This window comes from Brassica napus, chromosome A2 (genome assembly GCF_020379485.1).
Source record: "Brassica napus cultivar Da-Ae chromosome A2, Da-Ae, whole genome shotgun sequence".
NCBI lineage: Eukaryota > Viridiplantae > Streptophyta > Magnoliopsida > Brassicales > Brassicaceae > Brassica > Brassica napus.
Window position 1 is genome coordinate 20,943,238 of NC_063435.1, and position 23,221 is coordinate 20,966,458.

The 23,221-nt window shown below is 30.6% G+C and overlaps 2 protein-coding genes and 1 long non-coding RNA gene across 3 annotated transcripts; 1 reads left to right on the forward strand and 2 right to left on the reverse strand.

Moving 5' to 3' along the window:
* Nucleotides 1–2,722: 2,722 nt before the first annotated feature.
* BNAA02G24090D lies at nucleotides 2,723–3,361 on the reverse strand. The gene is made up of 2 exons (XM_013821605.2): nucleotides 3,201–3,361; nucleotides 2,723–3,104 (listed from the first exon to the last, which is right to left on the reverse strand). The coding sequence occupies exons 1-2, from the start codon at nucleotides 3,259–3,261 to the stop codon at nucleotides 2,815–2,817; spliced, it is 351 nt and encodes a 116-aa protein (XP_013677059.1). The 5' UTR covers nucleotides 3,262–3,361; the 3' UTR covers nucleotides 2,723–2,814.
* Nucleotides 3,362–10,001: 6,640 nt separating this feature from the next.
* Nucleotides 10,002–13,279, forward strand: LOC111200321. Its single transcript, XR_002653953.2, has 2 exons — nucleotides 10,002–12,970; nucleotides 13,145–13,279. It is a non-coding gene; the product is annotated as an uncharacterized LOC111200321 (long non-coding RNA).
* LOC106381681 (60S ribosomal protein L11-1) lies at nucleotides 13,157–14,737 on the reverse strand. Its single transcript, XM_013821606.3, has 5 exons — nucleotides 14,581–14,737; nucleotides 14,384–14,491; nucleotides 14,252–14,294; nucleotides 13,960–14,155; nucleotides 13,157–13,555 (listed from the first exon to the last, which is right to left on the reverse strand). Exons 1-5 carry the CDS (start codon nucleotides 14,581–14,583, stop codon nucleotides 13,357–13,359), a joined length of 549 nt encoding a protein of 182 aa, XP_013677060.1. The 5' UTR covers nucleotides 14,584–14,737; the 3' UTR covers nucleotides 13,157–13,356.
* Nucleotides 14,738–23,221: the final 8,484 nt, after the last annotated feature.

Sequence of the window (23,221 nt, forward strand, 5' to 3'; positions counted from 1 at the left end):
CCATTGAGAACTACCTAATCCTAACTTTTAACATTTATTATCTTTTGTCAACTAAAACAACCATAAAACATATCTAAATTAATTTTCAAACTAACTAATATATTAACTTTTCAAAAAAAAAGTATCAGTTTAAAAAAACTTTCCGATTAGTTGTTACAAAAGGACTATTCTTTAAAAAAATATCATCCAACGCCTAAAATATACAAGGGTCTTTTTAAATATGACTCAAAACTTTAACTAAACCCCAAAACTAACTCATGATTTTTCGAACTTTCATTTGTCTTATTCACTCTAAAAGTTTGAATTATTTACAAAAATGCCAATTTTTTTAAATATGAGTGTTTTACTCTATCATCTTCACCTTCATCAACTATCTACAATATTTACATTCCATAAATATACCAACCACCATGAACAACCAATTTGAAACTCTTAATGCACCTAAAAATCGATTTCCACTCTTGATATCTCATTTCTTATGCACAAAACTACATATTTTTCACTTTCTCTCTATATTCATCCAAAAATTCCCAAGATTTTAATTCTATACTTTGTAAGGTTCATAGAGTCATTCACGCTCATGATTCTTGGTCATTAACGAGAAGGTCACTTTCGTGGTGAATGTGGGAACCGAAATTCGCATTGTCGATTTCCGTTTATTTTTTTGACTAAAGCAATTTCAAATTTTTGTTCGATTGTTTGTTCAGATATTAAAAGGAATTGATTTTAAAAAGTTAGTTTTAGATTTTTGTTTATGTATTTTTATTTTATATCTTCAGTATTGGCAGGTATAATATTTTAAACTAAGTAAAATGGTTTAATTTAATCTTAGTAGTATATAATAATTTCCGTAATGAATGTTTTTAAAAACCCGTACATAAACTGAGTGCAATATTGGATGTTGAAGTATAATCTAAATCATAGAAAACTACGAATGTACATATTATATATAGTACTAACTACTAAGCGTGATATAAAATTTAATATATAGTTTCTTAACGGTTACAATATCAGTATATCGATAATATAGTAAAAACATACATTACGGAAATGGTTTAATTATTTGAAGGCATTTCATTTTGACTTTTGATTTTTAAAAATATGTATGCCTAATAGATGTTGAGATCGTGTGGTAATAAAACAATATGTAAAGATAATAAATGCTGAAATGCATTTATATAAGAACTATTTGTGGGATGGTCTAGCAAATAATAAGGGAGTGTAAAGCCAAATAACACATTTAGTGCATATATATTATAAAACATTCGAAGTTATAATTAATAAGGACAACAATTTTTTGTAAGTAGATTTCTTGGAACCCGTTCCATTTTAATAGTATTGATAAATCAAATAAACGTAAGAAAAAACAATAATGGATTGTTGCTGATGGTATTTTAATTGAAAAGTTAAGAAACTAACTTGTCACGTGTTATTCTGTAAGTGGAAGAGCTAGTTTTAAAATAATTTTAATTATTACATAATTGAGTTACTTTAAGACATTAATAAAATAATGTTCAGAAACCATGACTAATGATTCTCTTATAAAAATAAATTTAAAATTTAAAAACAATATTGTCAAACTATATGTTTCATGCATATACTTTTAAAATAATTAATATCTCACAGGTTTTTCATTTCTATGTTGGTAAAGTATTTTCTAATACTTCATAGAGATATATTATTATTATCAGTATTAAAATGAACAATTATTTTATTTTATTTTTTAGGCATCTAAATAATAATATTAAATACTACCTACTTTATTTATTTTTTATAATAGTACTCCATCCGTAAATATTGACGTTTTAAATATTGATGTTTTAGCATTTTCACACATACTAATAAAAAGCTTTTACATCTAGGTACAGTGAAACCTCTATAAATTAATAATGTTAGGACTAAACCAAAACTATAATTTTTTTATTAATTTATAGAGATATTAATTTATTGATATACTAATAGAACCAAAAACTCGATTTGGGACTATAAAATTATATTATTTTATAGAGATTTTTAGTGTATATTAATTTATAGAGTATTAATTTAAAGAAGTTATACTATATTAGGTTCTAATCCCAGAAAATGTAATTTCTTACAGATTATAAGATGTTAAGTTTAAATGAGGTTTCAAAGTACTATTGGCAGAACTATTCGTTGTGGTCGTCTGCTGTGGAGAGATCATGTTCATCGAGGATGTCGTACATGTAGAACCATCCGTTAATGTAAGTGTTTCGAAGAGTGCTTCATCGTGGAAACATTATGCATGGAATTGTTCATCAATATCACATTTTTTGGAAGATTGATCATCAAATGTAATAGAATAAGAGATTTTATGATGATGTAATTGGTTATTTATTATGTATTAAAATAAAAATTAAATAAACATTTCTTTCCATTGATTTTTAATTTTCTACAAAATTTATATGTTTCTCAATAAAATTTATCACTCATATTAAATTAAGTCAAAACAACAGTCTTTGAAATACAAATATAGAATGGAAAATTAACTACAATTGAATCAATGACAACTTAAATTTGGGACTTTAACATTGACATACATATCTTAGAGACATCTGAGACATTGGATCTTTAGCTATTTTGGCCCCTAAAAATTAATTAAACTCACTTACGGCAAAATACATGCTTGATGGTTTAAGAATACTGTACTGTTCTAATTAAAAACAAAATCAAGTTCGTGCCAAATAGCTAATAAAACTCAATATTAAGGAAATTATTTTTTATTCATATCAAAATTCTAAACATATTTGAGTAAATATCATCAGTTCAATTAAGCTCGAATTTACTCGAAAGCTTTCATGCGCAAAACGTGCCATCAATGACCTTGAAGTCGAAGCTAGTATCCCATGCATATTTGAAAACAAAGTCTCCTTGTATACCTTTGTTGAGAACACACACGTCACCGGTTTTTATCAACGTATCAACAGGCACGACCGATTCAAAACCGGTGCATGACAACTTTAAGTTAGTGAGCAAGCATATACATGGGTTGTTCAGTGTCACTTTCCACACCGGTTTGCTCTCAACCATTCCGGACTTCGATTGTCTCAGAGTTACGTCATTAAGTCCACAATGTGGTCCAGACCCTTCCAAATTTTCCAACGAAAATATAATATTATACTATTGTAAACAAAAACACACATAAAAGTCTTTATTATATTACGTATACAAAATATAAATACCGTGGGTAACGAAGGTGATGATGGCGAAGACGACGAGGAGGCAAAGAAGTCTGCAAGCCATATCTGGGTCTGGTCTTTAGAATTTTTATCAAACAAAGTTAGGAAATTGTAGTGAGTATGAAATGAGTATGCAGCTATTGAGATGTGTTACTGAGTATTTATAGTGAGGCATTGGGTTTATTTTTAATGGCAAAAAACGTTTTGGTATTAATAAAGATGTGGACCAAAATTAAATGTTTCCTTTGTCAGAAGGTAAAAGCTCATGCATAGAGTCAGAAGGTAAAAGAACTCATGCATAGGGTCAACGTTAACCATTTGTTTATCAAAATTACGAAAGAGATTATCCAATTATTTTCTTTCAGTTAATTTCAAATTACTATTTTTTTCTTAACGTCTGATTAAGTATGATATTACAACGATGAGAAATATTAAATAGACGATTCTACAGCCGACAATTCTACCATCATATGAGAATGCACGTTTGACTGCATCGCTCCGAGCCGCACTATGAGATCCATGTTCGATGATACGCTTTTGCACCATGCTGAAGACCTCTTGTAACTCTTTTTCTCCATGATCTGCATAATTTGCATTTTATGGGGTTTGAATCTCAGACCTCCTGGTGTAGAAGCATTAATGAATTCTTAGTCAAACCATTGGACCAAGGCGTCTTCCACAAGGCAATTTTATTTGTATTTTTTTTTCTTTCAGACTTCAAAAACTACATGCACGCAAATTAATTAAGGGAAATAGCATAAAAACCATCAAAGTGACACTTGCTAACACTTCAAACCTTAATATCACTCATATTTCACGAGCGCAAAATCAGATTTCTGACTCTTTAGTAGGACTGTGAGGTCTTTCCATAGAGAGCTTTGTTTTATTGGTTGTTCTATTTCGATCTGGTTACCCAGATCACCTCATGTTTGAGTAATAGGATAGTCGTTCATTGTAATAAAAAAAAACCTTAAAGGTTTTTACTAACATTTTTAACCATCAAAATTGCATTTATATTTAAAAAAACCTCCATTTTAGCCTACTTGTTCATCGCGTAAAAGAACTGACCGGCACTTGCAAAAACGATGTTGTTTCATTTTTTATAAAAGATAATTATTTAATTAATTAATAAATAAATAGAAAGACAGAAAATTAAATAAAATTCAAAAAATTTCAGAAAATTAGGAAATTAAATTTAGAAATTACAATAGTTTTGAAAAAAATAATAATTAAAAATAGCTTATTTATATATATATATATATATATATATATATATGATGCTTTTTTTAAAAACTGACATATCATCGTTAACAAAGGACAATTGTTAAATACATTGTTATCAACATACCTACTGTCATTATCAACCATGATATGTCGAAAACTTTCATCAGAGATATGTCAAAACAGTTGTTAATGGTTATACATAAAAAAATTTTGGTTTGTGTCTTTAATAGACCCGGATTTAATCATTTTTTTCGTCAAAAAAAAATATATATAAGTAATCATCAACAAAAGTTATTATCATCAGCAGTGATATGTCAAAAATCATCACCGTCAATGGAGGAGATATGTCTGAAATCATCATTGTTATCAAAGATGTGTTTGAAACCATTACAATCAACATTGATATGTTAGAAATCTCATTGTTAACGATGAAGATATCTTATAATTTATTTTAAATATTAAGATATTTATTTTTATATTTCAAAAAACTTTATTGTTATTTTTGAATTTTTATATAAATTTTACTTAATTTTCTGTAATTTTCTGAATTTTTATTTCATTTATTAATTAAATAATTTGTTTAATTAAATATTTTTTTTAAAAAACTAACGCATTACAATTAAGACAGATTGGAGATTTCTTTTGAGACAAATATTATTTTTTATAGTTATATACTAATTAATATTGATCTTTAAAAAAAGGTTTAGTGTAACTGTCAAAAACATAAAATATACAGAAAATGGAAAGAAAGAAGAGAAGTAGATATTGATGGTGTTACAAAAAAAAGAGTAAATATTGATAATGAGAAGATGACCTTACTGTATGTGCAAAATTAATATCACCTTAATATATTTGATATTTGAGAAAATTTTCTAAACTTAGTTTACTTACAAAATATATATATATTCTATTAAAATTGAAGTACAACTATGAACTTACCTTTAAAATAATTTTTAGTTACACTCCAATACCATTGAGAACTACTTAATCTTAACTTTTAACATTTATTATCTTTTGTCAACTAAAACAACCATAAAACATATCTACATTAATTTTCAAACAAACTAATGTTATAACTTTTCAAAAAAAAAAGTATCAGTTTAAAATAGCTTTCCTATTAGTTGTTACAAAAGGACTATTCTTTAAAAATTATCATCCAACACCTAAAATATACAAGGGGGTTTTCCAAATATGATTGAAAACTTTAACTAAACCCCAAAACTAACACATGATTTTTGGAACTTTCATTTGCCCTATTCACTCCAAAAAATCAAATTATTACAAAAATACCTTCTTCTTTTTTTAAAATAAGTGTTTTACTCTATCATCCTCACCTTCATCAAGTATTTACAATATTTAAATTGTCATAAATACATCAACCACCATGAACAACCAATTTGAAACTTTTAATGCACCTAAAAATCAATTTCCACTCCTCATATCTCATTTCTTATGCAGAAAAACTACATATTTTTCAGTTTCTCTCTGTATTCATCAAAAAATCCCCAAGATTTTGATTACATACTTTGTAAGGTTCTTAGAGTCATTCAAGCTCATGAATCTTGGTCATTAACGAGAAGGTCGTTTTCGTGGTGAAGTTTTGTGTGTTTGGAGAAGCTAAACAAATCATCTCAATGTTCAAGGTATGAAATCATTTTTTCAGATTTATTCGCCAAGAATAATTCCTTAGAAGTCTTCTCATTGTAGAAGACTTATACAAAAGTCTTCTTGTCGTAGAAGACTTATACGGAAGTCTTAGGGTTAATGCATATGTTATTTTTGAAAATGACTTTATCTGAGTGTCTTAGAGACGACTTCTCTGGAAGTCTTTCAACTTCTTTTTGTTAATAAAAAAACGAGAAAGCTTCCCTGGAAGTCACTTAGATAAATAGGTTAGTTTTGCTTGACCAAATTATGTCAGAAATTTGACTTTCTATAGAAGACTTCTCGGGATGTCTTTCGTCGGAACACTCCTTGGAAGTCTTCTCAACTGTCGGTGGAAGTCTTCCCACTTTCGCTGGAAGTCTTCTCACTATCGGTGGAAGTCTGTGTAGGTTAGTTTTTCAGTTGACAATTAAAACTTAAATATTTAATTTTAGTTAGAAGACTTCCCTTGATAGTCTTCTAGCTTTTTATCACGTGATTTTTTTTGGTTATAAATATTAAATTTTTAATTGTCAATTGCAAAAGTAACCTACGCAGAATTCCACCTACAGTGATAAGACTTAAGTGACAGTTGAGAAGACTTCCCAAGAGTCTTCCATCGGAATACTTCCCGGAAAGTCCTCTATAGAAATTCAAATTTCTGACACAATTCGGTCAATTACAAAACTAACCTGTTTATCTGAAAAGTAATCTCTAGTATTTTCGAGAATTTTTTAAAAACAAAACTAAGGCAATATTTACAAAGGAAGACTTCCAGAGAAGTCTATGTAAGTGTTTCTTTATAAAATTGCAATTGCAAAAATTACATGAATGGTATACTTCCACGGAAGTCTATTTCAAGAAAACTTCCGTAGAACTCTTCTCGGGGAAGACTTCTGTGAAAGTCTTCTAAGTCTTGTGTACTAAATTTTTATTTTCTCTAAATTAAAAAGATTTTTTAAAATATTTTCTTGTTAATTCATGCATATTAGTCAATATTGGGGTTCATGAATGAAATTCAAAACTTAATTGGTGATACTTATGAGGTTACCAACATTCATGTTTATAAATGTTTCTACCTAATCTGAATTATTAAGATTTCTTACATTAGTTTTTGTAAACTTGTACTTTTAAGAGTGTTAAGTGACTTTAAGATATGATTTTAACTTTCAAAAGTGTTAAGTAATTTTAAAAATATCAAGTCATGTGGATTATTGTGTCTTCTTAGATTATAAGATATACTTTTTAACTGTCATTAGATTCAAAATTTAAGTTTTCACTTAAAATTCAAGTTTTTCTCTTAAATTTTAATTTATGGCTTAAATTTTCCGCTTATATTTTAAATTCCAGATTAAAATTTCCCACATAAAATATATACTATCGAGAAGTCTTCTAATGAAAGTGCTATATGTTTTTCTCTTATAATGTTTGATATTTTGTAAAGTTATCTATGTTATTTAGAAGTCTTCTCCCTTAGTTTTAGTAAATTTGACTAAATATTTGTGTTATTTTGTTTTGCTATTGTAGTTGCATAGAACTTTAATAATGTCAAGTACTTTTTGGAAAGATAATATTGTAGATATGAACATATTTACCAAATTCTTTTCATTAACATCTCTTCAAATTTACAAAAGAATCCACAACTAAAAGAGTATACATATAAATCACAAAACAAACTATAAAAAAAAAACTATTACACTTGGAATTAGAGATTATTTCTCCACATAGATAAGCTTGGAATCCACTTGACATAGACATCATAAACTTTGATAGTCCTCATGTTCATGTTAAAGGTTTTTGAAAACTTCATGGAAGACTCTGTGAGAAGACATAATTTGGAAAATAGATAAAAGCTTAAAGCAACAAGAGGTTACCAAATAAAGAAAAATCAGACATGGAGACTTAGATAAACGCTCAAAACTGTAATGAAAGTGGAGACATGGGAGAAGACTCTGTGAGAAGACTTCTTATAGTGCATTATATGTTAGAAGACTTCCATCCAAAGTCTGACTCAGATCCGATAAACATGCATATCCAAAAGCATTCAAATGGTTTCAAAACTTAGAAAAGCTTCAAAAATTAGGTAAGACCTTTAAGCAACAAAAAAAGTTTTCAATAGGTAAGAGCTTTAACCAATAAGAGGTTACCAAATGAAGAAAAATCAGACATAAAAACTTACCAAAATGCTCACATCTATTACGAAAGAAGAGACATGAGAGAAGACGCTGGCAGAAGACTTCAGGGAAGTCCTCTAGTGCATTATGTTAAAAAAAACTTCTAAGAAGACTTATTTGAAAGTCTTTGAAAGCCTAACTAAAATCTGAAAAATATGCATATCAAAAGCATTTAAATGGTATCAAAACAGAGAAAAGCTTCAAAAATAAGGTAAGAGATTTAAGCAACAAAAAAAAGTTTTCAAAAAGTAAGAGCTTTAAGCAACAAAACGTTACCAAACGAAGAAAAATGATTATAGATCTACCTTTAAAAGAATGGAAGATGAGAACCATGTCATGAAAAACCTTTAAAAACAAAATAAATCAGTAAGAAAAACATGAAACAAAAATGAGAAATTGATATAAAGTTTGGTGTTTTCAAGTTCGAAAAAATTAAAGCGAGGTTTGAGAGTTTTAGAGTGAGGAACATTACATTTTTGTTTCGTCATTTGAGAAGAAAAAATAATAATATGTAAATTATCGTTATATAGGTAGACAAAATTTTCAATAAGGTTAAATATTTTCGATTCAAAAGACTTTCATAGAAGTCTTCTAGATCCTAAATTTAATATTTGTCCAGAAGACTTCTGCGGAAGTCTTCTACTAGTGCATTATTTGTTGAAAGACTTAAGTCACCTAAATCCTAAACTCAAAATAACTAACTAAGTAGAAACAAACATTTCATAAAACTTAAAATCAACTTAAAAGTGTTTAATATACATAAAACTAAACACATATAGGTTAAGATTTAGTTTTTCAAAAAAAAAATTAAGCTTCATAAATCTAACCCTAAAAATACAAATAATACTAAAACATATGTTTTTTTTTTTTTTTTTTTTTTTTACTAAAACGTATGTTACCAAGCCCTCAACCAAAGAATATCATGACTCACTACATTCATTCATCTATATTGAAAACAATTCAATTTTACAAGATCTTAATTTATATGGTTTTGCAAATGTTTATAATTACATGATTTCAATATCGTCCCCATAAAAATATTTTTTTATAAGAATTTATAAATTATTTTTAAGACCTACTTCTTGAGAAGATTTGTAATAGAATTCTTCTCACGGTAGACATTAAAACCACAAAAGACTTCCCAAGATTATATTCGTAAAAATGCATTCTGGTTTTTTGTTTGGTCATATGGAAATATTGTAACTTCAAAAGGCTTTTGGTTACTTTTGTATTTGATTGAAGCATGGTATATTTTACATTTAAAATTAAGTTTTAAGTCAATTTTGGCAATTTTCCAAATACACAAATTAGTATATGTTAAATGGTAAAATTAGTTGTTTGGAAATTGGTTCCGAACCTAAGAAGTAATTTCTTTGAGATGGGTTTGTGTTTCACCATTTAGCTTTTGTTCTTTGGCTTTCTCTGTATTTCTTTCTCTTTTTTAAAGTTTGTTCTTCAGCCATTAATAAAAACCCTTGATTCAAAAAGAGAACTTCGGTCATGATTAACCCGATCTCTTAACTGGAGTTCTTAACTTCGGCTAAGAGATGGTTCTTAACTTGTAACTAAGAAAACGTAAAAACCGTCTCTTAAATAAGAGATATACAAAAGACGTCTCTTAGCCGAAAAGTTTAAAAAAAATGTCAAATCATGAGTTAAGAGTGAGAGTGAGATAAATCAGATCCTTTTTTTTTTTTTGTAAATGAGTTCAAATCTTTTCTTTGGTGAAGAGAATGTTAGAGCAACCTCAACGGACAAGAAGTTTAAAAGAGGTTCTTAATAATTTTATATTTATATTTTAGTTCACTTTTATTTTACAATTAAATTTCATTGTTTATGATGTAATCTAACCATTAATAAAACGACATAAATGAAAGAGGGTATCACATAAAGTTCTAATAAATACTTATTTGAGATCTGATATCTAATTTTTTTCTCTAATTTTTTATTTTTTCTTAATTTTTTATTGTTGAGATATCCACATATGACTCATATTTAGAGACTATACCTTTTCATATGAAGTATGAAAAAGAGTATTTTACACTATAAAAATGAAAAATTTAATAACGAATTAGGAAAAAAAGAAGAAAAACATAAGATTCCCCAAGTTTTTTCAAAATACTCATCCTAAAACTTTTTTCTTTCTCATTCTCTATGTTTCTCTTCTTTATTGTCTCAGATCAGAAACAAGGAAAGCTTGATAATATGAGCACAACATATGTTCAACTTTGTTTCTCAGAAGATTCAAAAGGAGATAGGCTGTATAATCCAATGGCTAAAAATATTGTGGTGAGAAGAGATGTAGTATTTGAAGAAACAAAGGGATAGGACTGTGAAGAAGATCAAGATCATCATGGTGCGGATGAACTGACTTGGAAAGATGATGATGTTTTTTAGGAAGAAAGTGAGAAAAAGGATAACAACGTTGGTGGTGGTGATGAGATAGCATAACGCCATAACCTGTGGAAACTGTAGAAAGAGCTCAAAATGAGCAGAATGTGGAAGTCATGGAGGGACGAGCACCACGATATCTTGTTGAGGATGAATAAAAGAAAAAGTGAATGTTTTTGAAATGATTCAACTGATCCATCAAGCTTTGAAGAAGCTAAACAGTATCAAAGTGGAGGGAAAGCAATGAAGGAGGAAATAAATTTAATCGTAATGAATGAGATATGGGAGCTTTTTTCCTCCCATCTGAAGCTAAATGCACTAGTGTAAAGTGGATCTACAAGACAAAGTTGAATCAGCATGACGAGACAATCAAGTATAAAAAGAGGTTTGTAGCGAAGGGGTATTCACATGAACATGGAATAGATTACACCGAGGTGTATACTCGTGTTGCTCGCATGGACACCATCATGACCATCCTAGCCACAACAGCTCAGAAAGCTTGGGAGATATACCAGACTGACATGGAATCAGCCTTCCTCCATGGTATTCTTACTGAGGATATCTACATACAACAACCAAAAAGGTATGTAGTAGAAAGACAATAAGACAAACATATATAAACTTCACAAGGCACTATATGGCCTTAAACAAACTCCAAGGGCATGCTTAGTCGCACTGAAGAGTACTTTTTTGGTAAGTTTCATGAAGTACCAGAATGAAGAAACCTTGTTTCTCAAGATCAAAAATCAAGGTAACATCTTGATTGCCAATTTTGTCGATTATCTTATTTATACAGGGATCCTCGTGTATAACACCACCACAAGGCCTGATCTGCAATTCTATGCAAATTTGTTAAGCTGGTTCATGTCAAATCCTACAAAGATACATTTCCAGGCAGTAAAGAAGGTTTTGAGGTATTTGAAAGGCACAACTTATTTCGGTATCTAGTACAACAAAGGAGGAATGGGAGAATTACTTTTCTATAATGATAGTGATTTCGCAGGGTATGTTGATAGTAGAAAGAGAGCTTTGGGGTATGAATTTCTTATGGATAATGTTGTTGTAGCATGGTGTTCAAAGAAGCAAGCAATAGTCACATTGTCCATAACTGAAGCCGAATATATGGCTTCCTCAAATTGTGCTTGTCAAGCTATTTGGTTCAAACGTGTCTTAATGGAGCTAGGATATGAGGTAGATGGAATTATTGTCATTCTCTATGAAAATACATCGACATGTGTTGGATTTCACTTTCTATGAGACCTAGTTAGTGATGGAGAAGTTAGTTTGGAGCATTGTGGTTTAGAGAAACAAGTTGCAGACATCTTTACAAACCACTAAAAGAAGAGTGTTCTAAAGGATGAGGAGTAGGCTTGAGATTTCCTCAGTTAGAGACAAAATAAAACTTATAAAAAAAGTTCAGTAAGGGTTTGTTGGAGCAAATCAGCACGAAAAGATATGAGAAGGTGGAGTTACAAGTTTGAATTAGTCTTTCATGTTTTAGTATGATCAAATAATGACCGAGCTTCTCGGTCTAAGTTGTTTAAATTAGTTGCATCTATTAAGAGTTTTTTTTTTCTTTTTTTTTGTTATAAGGCTATTTAAGAGCCATGTCTTTCATTGAATAAGAACATAGTTTCGTAAAGCAATGAACAATTAGTAATTACAGTTTTGTCTCTTGTCTTCTTCTCTCTAAGTTTTCTTTTCTTTGTTTCAACCGGTATTACATTTTTCTTTTCTTGGTTCAAGTAGTGCGAACATTCTCTATGTTGTCTCATTGTTTATGTGGGTCTGGTGCAATAACTGTTTCATAACCTATAATCTAAAATATCTGCAAAAAGAAATCTTTAATTTTTATGAAAAATATCCTAAATACTAACTAAAATATGATATTTTAACAATCTTCTCTTGACCCACATAACCCAGATTTGATTCCATGTTGCACCTGCTTTATACTATTTTTTTCTTAAAATTATTTTCGTTCTGGGCCAAAAACCAATCTTTGACACCCCTTAAATTTAGGGCTGGGTCCGCCACTGACCATTAGAGAGGTTCATAGAGTTACAGTTACAACAAAGATGAAGTAAACCAGGGGAAAAACTCATTTCCTGAAAGTTTATCAAGTTCCTGTGAATTGATGTAGATATCATTTGAATTTTTTGATTGGTTAAGGTGGTATGCAACGGCGGATAATCTTTTCTTGCTTCTGCTGATGATTCTGCCGGATTTGAAGGTGGGAATGATAAGACATTTAAGATCTAGGTCTGCTTTAGATGCCTTGATTCAGACAACAGCAATAATGAGGGAGATTTCCTCCATTTGAATATTGACCTGAGCAACAAGGTAATTAAAATAAAAGCTCTCATTGGTCTGAGTATCTTATGGTCTGTGATACATCAAGAGTAGTTAAGGTCTACTAAGTCTCTTGATTGTACAGTGTGTACTGCTCTTACTCTTCACTTCGTTACTAGGAGATTCATGTAATAGCGCATTGTTTATTAATCGATTTTTTTGCAGAACTCAGGAACATTGAAGTCCAAGGTTTTGATAATTGTAAAAAAAAACAAAAACAGTAACTCAAACAACTTGGAAATTTAGTTTCTACCACACTGACGTCAAAAAGAGGTTTTACTAGAACAAGCGATTCTTCAATATCCAGAAAAGTAAAGATGATAACTTGAAAAACAAAAGCTAGAATCAACAAAAATCTATGAAGATTCAAGTACAATTTAGCCAGTGATGTTCTGAGACTTGTTGAGGATAACTCCTTCATACTTAACTTGGAACCATTTCATTGCATCATCCTTAGTCACTCTGTGTTGGATACCAACACGAGCCTTGCATCTACGGCGACGAGCAACACGGTATCCTGGACGTTCAAGAACTACATAGAAGTCCATTCCATAGATACCGGTAGATGGATCATACCTAAATACAAAACGTATATAAATGAGAATAATAAAAACAACCAAATCACTCATATTAAGAAATCAAAATCCAGCATTCCACAAAGAAACCACTAAAGTCATTATGAAAGTCTTCTTCAAACCCAAATCAGATATTTTACAAAAACAGAAAAGAAAACGAAAGTCCACATATATTATAAAACCAATTAAGTTTTCATCTCTAATCAAACATTCCACAAAAACCAGTGAAGCCATCATCTTTAATCAATTCCACATCTGAACTCATCATGAAAAAGTGCACGTACATAATTAGAGGTTGGTCATTACATGCAGCAAAAGAATATTTATCCATAAGCTGACCTATAAAAACTCCATAATGTATATGAACAAAGCATCAATGTAATCCATATTAGATAAATGACTTACTTGATACCAAGATCAATGTGCTCTTGGATACCGAATCCAAAACAACCAGTGTCACTAAAGTTCCTCCTAAGAAGCTCATACTCCTTAACTTTCAAACCACTTTCAAGAAGCTGCATTGCCTTGTCACCTCTCACAGTGACATAGCACGCAATCTTTTCGTTACGCCTGATACCAAAAGACCTCACTGTGTACCTCGCTGTTACACAAAAACAATAAATATGATCAACAAAAACTAAAATCAAAATTAAACTATAAAGAAAAAAAGATTCATTAGACGAACACAATCACATACCCTTTGAGAAAACAGGGGTTTGTCCGCTTAGCTGTTCCAAAACCTAATAATGACCAAACACAACGATTCAGACACGCACTGTCCTAAAGTACGGATTCTTACTTAAGTTCCTTTAAAAGAAAAGAAACTGACCTTGGAGGCACGAGTGAGACGATCACCACTCTCACCAACGGAGATGTTGAGAACAAGTTTCTGGACCTTAATGTCCCTCATTGGGTTTGACAGCTTCTTCTCCGACGCCTACAAAAAAAAAGCACAAAATTTTGATTCATGAATCCATCGAACATAACACATCACCATTTAAATCGAACTACAAGGGAGGGAAATACCATTTGAAGGAGATCGACAATCGAGCTGAGAGATAGGAAGCAAAGAGAGTTGCGGAAGCGAAGCTGCGTCGAGTGGGAAGAGAAATGAGTTATAGGGGACGGAACTAGGGTTTCTTTAAACTATAATGGGCCACAGTTGCAAAGCCCATGGGCTATACCATCAACTTAGATTCCAATTCTTATATGGCCTTTGAGAACATCTCCAATAATAACTATATGAAGTTTTACTGTATAAACCCTTATATCTGGGTTTCACATTTTTCTGGCCCTTGTAATTATATGTCTTTTAAATAGTCTTGATAATTTTTTTCTTTATCATTTTAGTCCATACAATTGTATATCTTTTATATATGTTCTTATAAATTTAACTTTTACATATACTTTAAATAAATATATATTGTCACTTATAACTTCAAAATGCACTAATTAATCATGTAGAGGAGCATTATTGAAATATAATAATGAATAACTATATATTTTTAGAAAAGTGATTTCGTTTGTAAGTTTTTATTTATATATGGTTTGCTATTAGAATGTAATATTTTTATTTATAAATTTTGTTTGTAATATTTTTATTGTATGTTTTTAGTTGTTATAAAAAATTTATGTTTTTATCTGATTTTTTTCAAAAGTAAAGACTATAATGTAAAAATCTAAAACTTTTAAAGTTTGTTTTAAGGTTTATCATTGGAGAGGAACACCCTCAAAAGGATACTTTTGGAGATGCTCTTAGTCATTAGTAATGGGTATGATTGGCTATTGATGTAGTTGCTCTCCACAGCCACAATTATACCCACAGCTCTAAATCTACGTCAATCTTGATTTATATTTTCTTAAAGCTCACAGCAACTTTTTTTACAGCAAAAAAAAAGAGAAAATCACAGCTCTTACCAATCACATCCAATAACTCCTTACACACAAAAAAAAAACTAATTTTGAAATATCTTTTACCATTCACCAATTCTGTTTATAGCTTTGTCTCGGTTCTTTGTTTGTTAAGTGATCTCCATAATATAATTTGAGAAGTTAGTTTCCAATGTGTCGTGCTCACGTTAACTTTCACGGTGGTTGATTACAATGATACCCTTAATAAATTTAATGATACCCTTAATAAATTTAAAATATTTCATTTAAAATACTATTATTTATTTACTATTATTTACTTTTTTTTATTTAGTTTCCTCTTTAGAATTTTCCAAAAAACATATACATATGATAAAAAAAAAGGAAACATTTTTTATAAAGTAAAAAAATGAATTGAAAAACGAAAATATATGTATATATAATATTATTTCATAAAAAAAGGAAAATTCACAAAATAGTAATATTACATTTAAAAACTATTTTTATTTCATTAAAAAAAAATTATATATCTATCTATTTTATTAGATATTTACATAAAATAATTAAGTAACATAAATTGATATATGTTTAATTCACTAAAAATAGTTTATAATTAGTATTATTGAAATCTTTTATTTATTTTTCATATATTTAGTTGACTGTAATATCTTTCAATTACAGCAAATAATTTTTTGATAAATTATATTTTACTTAAATAATATTATTTTCAAATATAATCACAATTTTGTTTACTGCTTATTTTATGAGATAATAAAAAACTAAAAATAAACATTGTTTGATCAAATAGTTACAAAATAGTTTAATGAGGTAGGTATATTATATTTTATCATTATTAGAGTTATTTTTTTCTTAATATTAAATTTGCTTTTACATTTTATGTTTTTATGTTTGTGGAACATAATATAACCATAATCAAAATATCACATCAAATATGAATTCTCAATTTTAAGATTATTTAAAATAAATTTCAGTTTCCATTCAATAAATAAAAGGCATAAAGTTATTTAGTATTTATAAAATATATAAATTATTGTAAATATTGATATATGTTCATGAGCTTTCAAAAATGTATCAGCTACTTATGCATGTAATTTCTTATTGATCATCGCTTTATTTTTTAATATATTTTTAAAAACATCAATATATAATTTGATTAATGTTATGAAAATACATTCACATTTAAACGATGAATAAAATTGATTTGACTTGACTTAACTTTAATAAAAAAAAAATTTATTTCATTTTGAATTTAAAAAAAATATATGTAACTCAATATATTCACAACATGGGTGACTCGACTAATTCAACTTTTATCTAAAATCATAGATTTAACTACGATAAGAATATACAATTTTCTAAGAATAGTAATTTATTTTATAAATATATAGGACAACTAAAAACATATTAAAATGAAAATAAAATATTAACCAACTGCAAAATTTATTTATTTTGTAAAATTTATATATATGCATGAGACTTCAGAATATTATCGTTATATTAATTTATGTCATTTAGAATAAGACACTTTAGTTTATTTTTTATTTAATTCTAAGCACAATATATCTTAAGTTTTACATAATCTTCATAAAATATATCTATATATTTAAGACAACAACCACCTAAATGAAAAGAAATTAATCAAAATTTTAGAATAATTAAAATAAAAAATATTACAGTTGAATTCAAAGATGCAATCCAATTACTCAAATGATAACTAAATCGACCGTAAAAACAACAAAACCGATTAGAAATAACATATATAAAATCATATGTACTTTAGAAATATAAATGATGCATAAAAATTATAAATTAATTTAAAATTAAAATAAATAGCAATCAATTATTATAGCATATTTACTTTAGAAATATTTATATCCGTGCATGAGCACGGAAAAAATACCTAGTTTTTTACTTTATTTATGGGTCTTTATTTATGGGTTTTTTTTACTTTATTTATGGGTCTTTATGTATGATCCCGAAGACGGAAAGGCCTACAAGGATGTCAGAGTTGAGGCCAATTAGCTTGTGTAATGTAGGGTACAAGATTATTTCGAAAGTCTTATGCCAGCGCTTGAAATTATGTCTCCCACAGTTAATATCGGAGACACAATCTGCATTTGTGCCGGGAAGGTTGATTTCAGATAATATTCTCATTGCTCAGGAAATGTTTCATGGATTGCGGACTAATAAGGCTTGCCAAAGTAAATATATGGCAATTAAGACGGATATGAGCAAAGCGTATGATCGGGTGGAATAGAGTTTTATTCAAGCGCTACTTCTCAGGATGGGTTTTGATCCGCATTGGGTTAAATTAATTATGGAATGTATATCATCGGTTCAATACCATGTTTTGTTGAATGGGCAGCCGCGTGGACATATAGTGCCTCAAAGAGGTTTACGCCAGGGGGATCCCTTATCCCCTTATCTATTTATCATGTGTACTGAGGCTTTGATTGCAAATATTAAGAAGGCTGAAAGAGGTAATCAATTCACAGGAATGAAGGTTGCAAGAGCTTTCCCTTCGATTTCGCATATGTTGTTTGCAGACGATAGTCTTTTTTTCTGTAAGGCACAGAAGGAAGAATGTCATACTATCCTTAGGATCTTGAAAGAATATGAGGTGGTTTCGGGCCAACAGATTAATTTTCAGAAATCCTCGATTCAATTTGGACATAAAATTGAGGAGACCACGAGACAGGAATTGAGAGACATCCTAGGGATACATAATTTAGGAGGGATGGGATCATATTTGGGTCTGCCGGAAAGTCTTGGGGGGTCCAAGATACAGGTTTTTGGATTTGTCCAGGACCGGTTGAATAATAGAGTGAATGGATGGACGTTTAAATTTTTCTCCAAAGGTGGAAAGGAAGTAATCATAAAATCAGTAGTCACGGCTTTGCCTAATCATGTGATGTCTGTTTATCGATTACCGAAGGCCACAGTAAAGAAATTGACGAGTGCGGTATCAAAATTTTGGTGGAGCCCAGGGGGAACTACAAGGGGTATGCACTGGAAGTCATGGGACAAAATGTGTACAAATAAGGACGAAGGAGGTCTGGGCTTTAAGGACATAACAGATTTCAATACGGCAATGCTTGGAAAGCAATTGTGGAGGCTCATAGAGAAGCCTTTTACTCTTTTTGCTAGAGTTTTTAAAGGACGGTACTATAGGAATGCCTCACCCCTAGAACCGATCCGTTCATACTCTCCGTCGTATGGGTGGAGGAGTATTGTATCTGCTAGATCTCTGGTTAGCAAAGGACTAATCAAAAGGGTGGGAACGGGATCCTCTATCTCTGTATGGAGTGATCCATGGCTCCCAACCACTCGCCCGAGACCAGCAAACAAAAATCAACATGACACTTTTCAGGACCTCACAGTGGACTCTTTGATAGATCCAATTTCACGAACTTGGAAGTCGCAAGTAATTCGGGATTTGGTGGATCCCGAGGATGCTCAAATTATTGAAAGTATTCCTTTGAGTAAAACTCAGATGGTGGATAGGAATGGATGGCACTTCACAAATAATGGGAAATATTCGGTAAAATCAGGATATCAGTTAGAACGGGTCTATCCGGACAAGGCAAAACCACCAGCATTTTATGGCTCTACAGTGGATGCTCTAAAAGCGTTCTGCTGGGAGGTTAAATGTCCTCCGAAGATTAAACACTTTTTATGGCAAATGGTATCCGGATGTATAGCTGTCAAAAAAAACTTGCAAGCAAGAGGAATGAAGGGAGATATTTGTTGCATTAGATGTGGAGCTGAGGAGGAATCAATAAACCATGTGTTTTTTGAGTGCCCTCCTGCGCGTCAGGTTTGGGCCTTGTCAAAGATACCGTCTAATCCAGTCTATTTCCCCACAAGCTCTCTATTTACGAATATGGATCATCTTTTCTGGAGGGTTCTCCCTAAAATGGAAGATCATCATTTTGCATGGATATTATGGTATATTTGGAAAGGAAGGAATAATAAGGTTTTCAGTAGTTTGGATATTGACCCAAGAGATACACTTAAGCTTGCAGAAACTGAATCAATACTTTGGGCTGAGGCTCAGGAGTTGAAAACTAAACAGGCTCCGCAGCAGACGGAGGTTTTGAATTGTCAGCCGAGGGTCGGTCGTTGGTGCTTCATCGATGGTTCCTGGAAAGATAAAGAACCTTATTCAGGTCAGGGATGGTATAGCATACTTGAGGGTTTTCAGGGATTGATGGGTGCAAGGAATACTAGGGCAGGTCTTTCACCCCTTCATGCTGATATGGGCAATGGAATGTATGAGAAATTTACATCAGTTTCAGGTTACTTTTGCTACGGATTGTTCTCAATTGGTGAAAATGGTTTCGGAACCAGAGGAATGGCCGGCGTTTGAGAGTTACCTGCAGGACATAAAGCTACTGAAGACACGTTTTACTAGCTCAGAGATCATTCATGTACCCCGGACGGAAAATCAAAAGGCGGATAGTCTAGCACGATGTGCCAGAAAACAATCGTCTTTCGTCGTTCATATGGATGCAGAGCTTCCGGATTGGTTCGCAGAGTCTATATGAGTCTGTTTGTTGTTGACAAAAAAAAAAAAAAAAAAGATCCATAGACTATTAACAATTATGACATAACTTTATAGCTAAACGCGACATAAACATTTACATTTATGTCATTTGAGAAATTGTTTAAAATATTTTTAATTGGTTACTACTTTTCAAATATACACTCAATCAAAAATACTATAATATTTTGGTTTAATTTTTGGTGACAGTTGTTTATGGTCTAGTATTTATTGGGTGGAGTTGGGCTTATAAACTTCTATAAATATTTTATAAATTATTCTTAAACATTTATAAATGACTTATGAGAACTAGTTTAATATTTTGGTTTAATTTTTTTGTAATCAGTGGTTTAATTGTTTTTTGCTATAACAAGATAGAAATGATCATAATATAGATAGATAGATATATATATATATATATATATATATATATATATATATATATATATCTCTATTTTCATATCATTTAAATTAAACAATAATACCATAAATAGATAAATATGTTAATTTCAAAATTTTCATTGAAAATTTTTAAGCCCTTAATATTTTAATATTGAAATTTTCATTGAAAAATCTCACATTAAAAATTTTGTGATTAATATGGTTTAAATTTTTTATTACATCAAATATAAAAATGTTAATAATATCATATGAGTAGGAAGTCTCAAAAATAAATAACTATATTAAAATATACTATATATATATATATATGTCAATATTAATGAAATTTAATTATAAACCAAATAAAATAAATAAAAAGATTGTTTTGATTTATTTACCAAAACAATTATTGTAAATAAATTAGAGGTGAGGCGTGGAGGCCTCAGGACACGGCACAGACCACACCGGAACCACCGGGAAGCTGCCTTGAAGATAGACTGGAAGAGCAAAGACCCATCTGAACGCGCGAGCTGCCACCACCACACGCGTCGCCGTGAACATCGCGTTGCCACCACAAGCTCACCGGAGACAGAGAGACCGTCACCCGGAGAGCCCACACACGCCTACCGGAGACCACCCGTAGAAGAAGAGAGACCGAGCTTCAGATCAGCGCCATCTGAAGCCTCACCGGAACCAAACCACGGAGCCAACCACCACGCCACTGGACAGAAGAGCTCACCAAGCATGGCCCATCATCTCTGCAACCACCACACAAACACCACTCTGACCCACGCACGAGAAAGCTATAAAACCCAATCCGAACAGAGACACAATCTGGCCACGAACAGAGACTTTGGAGGAGCCATACACCGTCCTCAAGTGCTAGCACCCCCCAGATCTGACCATGAACCAGAAAAGCCTACGGATCTGAACCGAATTGGACCTTCACCGCACAAGAGAAGCCGCAGAGATAACAGAGGAGGAGCACGAAGAATAGGACCCAACAACAGAGAAAACCGAAAAACGAAACCCGGCGGCCACCAGAGAGACATAACTGCGACCGCCGGAAGCGGCAGAAAACGGTGGTGAAAACCCTAGGTTTGAAGTGAGAAGGGAGAGCGTTTTATTATTTAGAGAGAGAAAGGAAAGTACATTCTCTTGCATGGTCTAAGATGGTTTTTCTTCTTCGGTAAGCTCTGTGACGAGAGTAAGCTTGTCTAGTGATAACGCACCAATCAGCCCAAAGTGACTTTTAATCTTTTTCTTCCTCCGTTGGTCCTGTCCAAAGTAACACTTGCTTCTTGATTCATCCTATCAAGAACAAAACCATACGCTTCACACAACGATTTCTCAATACTTCAACGTTCATGTTGATTATTATTTCGAGAACGGTACATTTATTAACCATGAATCTCACCCTTCTGTCAACCTCGTAAATGCCAGGCTAAGAGCATCTCCAAAAAGATTATCTATTAAAAAGTTTGCAAAATTCTATATTTGAAATTTCAAAGTGTTATTCTCCAAAAGCAAAACTTCAAATTTAACTTTAAAATTATTTGTAATTTACACTAAGGTCTTTATATTAATCATAATTAATATAAATCCATAAAACTTTTATAAATAACTATCACATATATAAAACTATTATAGTAATATTAATTTAAAAAATATTATACTTAAGTATAAAATTATAAATATAAATACATAATTAAATATTAAACTACAAACAAAATATCACATTATTACATAAAATTATTTTCTTAATGCTTCATTTTCGGTTACAAAAATTTGTTTGGACAATATTTTAGAAGTTCCGGAGAAAATTTATTAGACTACTAGTGTTGTTGTAATATTTAAATTTGTGTAATAATTATGTCTGCATGTATCTTTATTTTTTTTATAAACAATTAAGTTTCTTTTGTAATATTCTTGTTGTCTAATACTACTTTTAAAATATTATAAATCCTATTTTAGTTCTTTTAATTTTATGTGTAAATTTTAAATTTATAAAAATAAATTTGAAATATTTAAAAATATACAAAATTTTAAGAATTAGAAGATGATAAATGAGATGTATAATTAATTATAAAGACCAAGATGCAAATAAAAAGATGAAACTTCAAATTTAGAGTTTTAAGAAGTGAAACTTCATATCTTGAAGTTTTGAAATTCTTTTTTGGAGAACAAAAAACTCTATATTTTGAAGTTATTGAGTTTTTTTTGGAGATGCTCTAAACTTGATTCATCTCTAACCATAATCTCTAAATTCTCCGACAAATTTTTCGGTCTACTAAGATTGCCAGTATCTGACTCACATAGGCAATTCTCAAGCTTCATCCTATGTGAGCAACAGAGGTTACCTTCTTGTGGTATCACAGAGAAGACCCAATCACCACAATCACACTCCAATGAGTACCCTAGCATTCAAATCTATCTAAACACCATGTTACTTCATGAACCAGATGCTAAGATCCCAATTCTCGCTGAGCTTTTACATTTGAAGCTTTTCTATCTCGACGGCAGAATCTACTCAACCTTTTCAAATGAATTCTTTGTTGCATTCTTCAGTCTCAAGACATTACATGAGAACCACAATTTTCATTCTTCAGTGTCATGATCTTTTATTCCCTTTCACAATACTGATCACAAGAGCTTTCAAGATAATTACAGATCAATCAGTATAATGTGACCAGCCCCATAGGTCAAGTTATTATTTTGCGATTAAGCTTATAGAACGGAAGACCATCTTATCTATATAAACGATTTAGACCACCAAAAAACTAATTTTGTTTTACTGTTTTTTTTTACTTGTCTTTTTATTACATTGTTATATTTTTGAAATTTGTGTATATA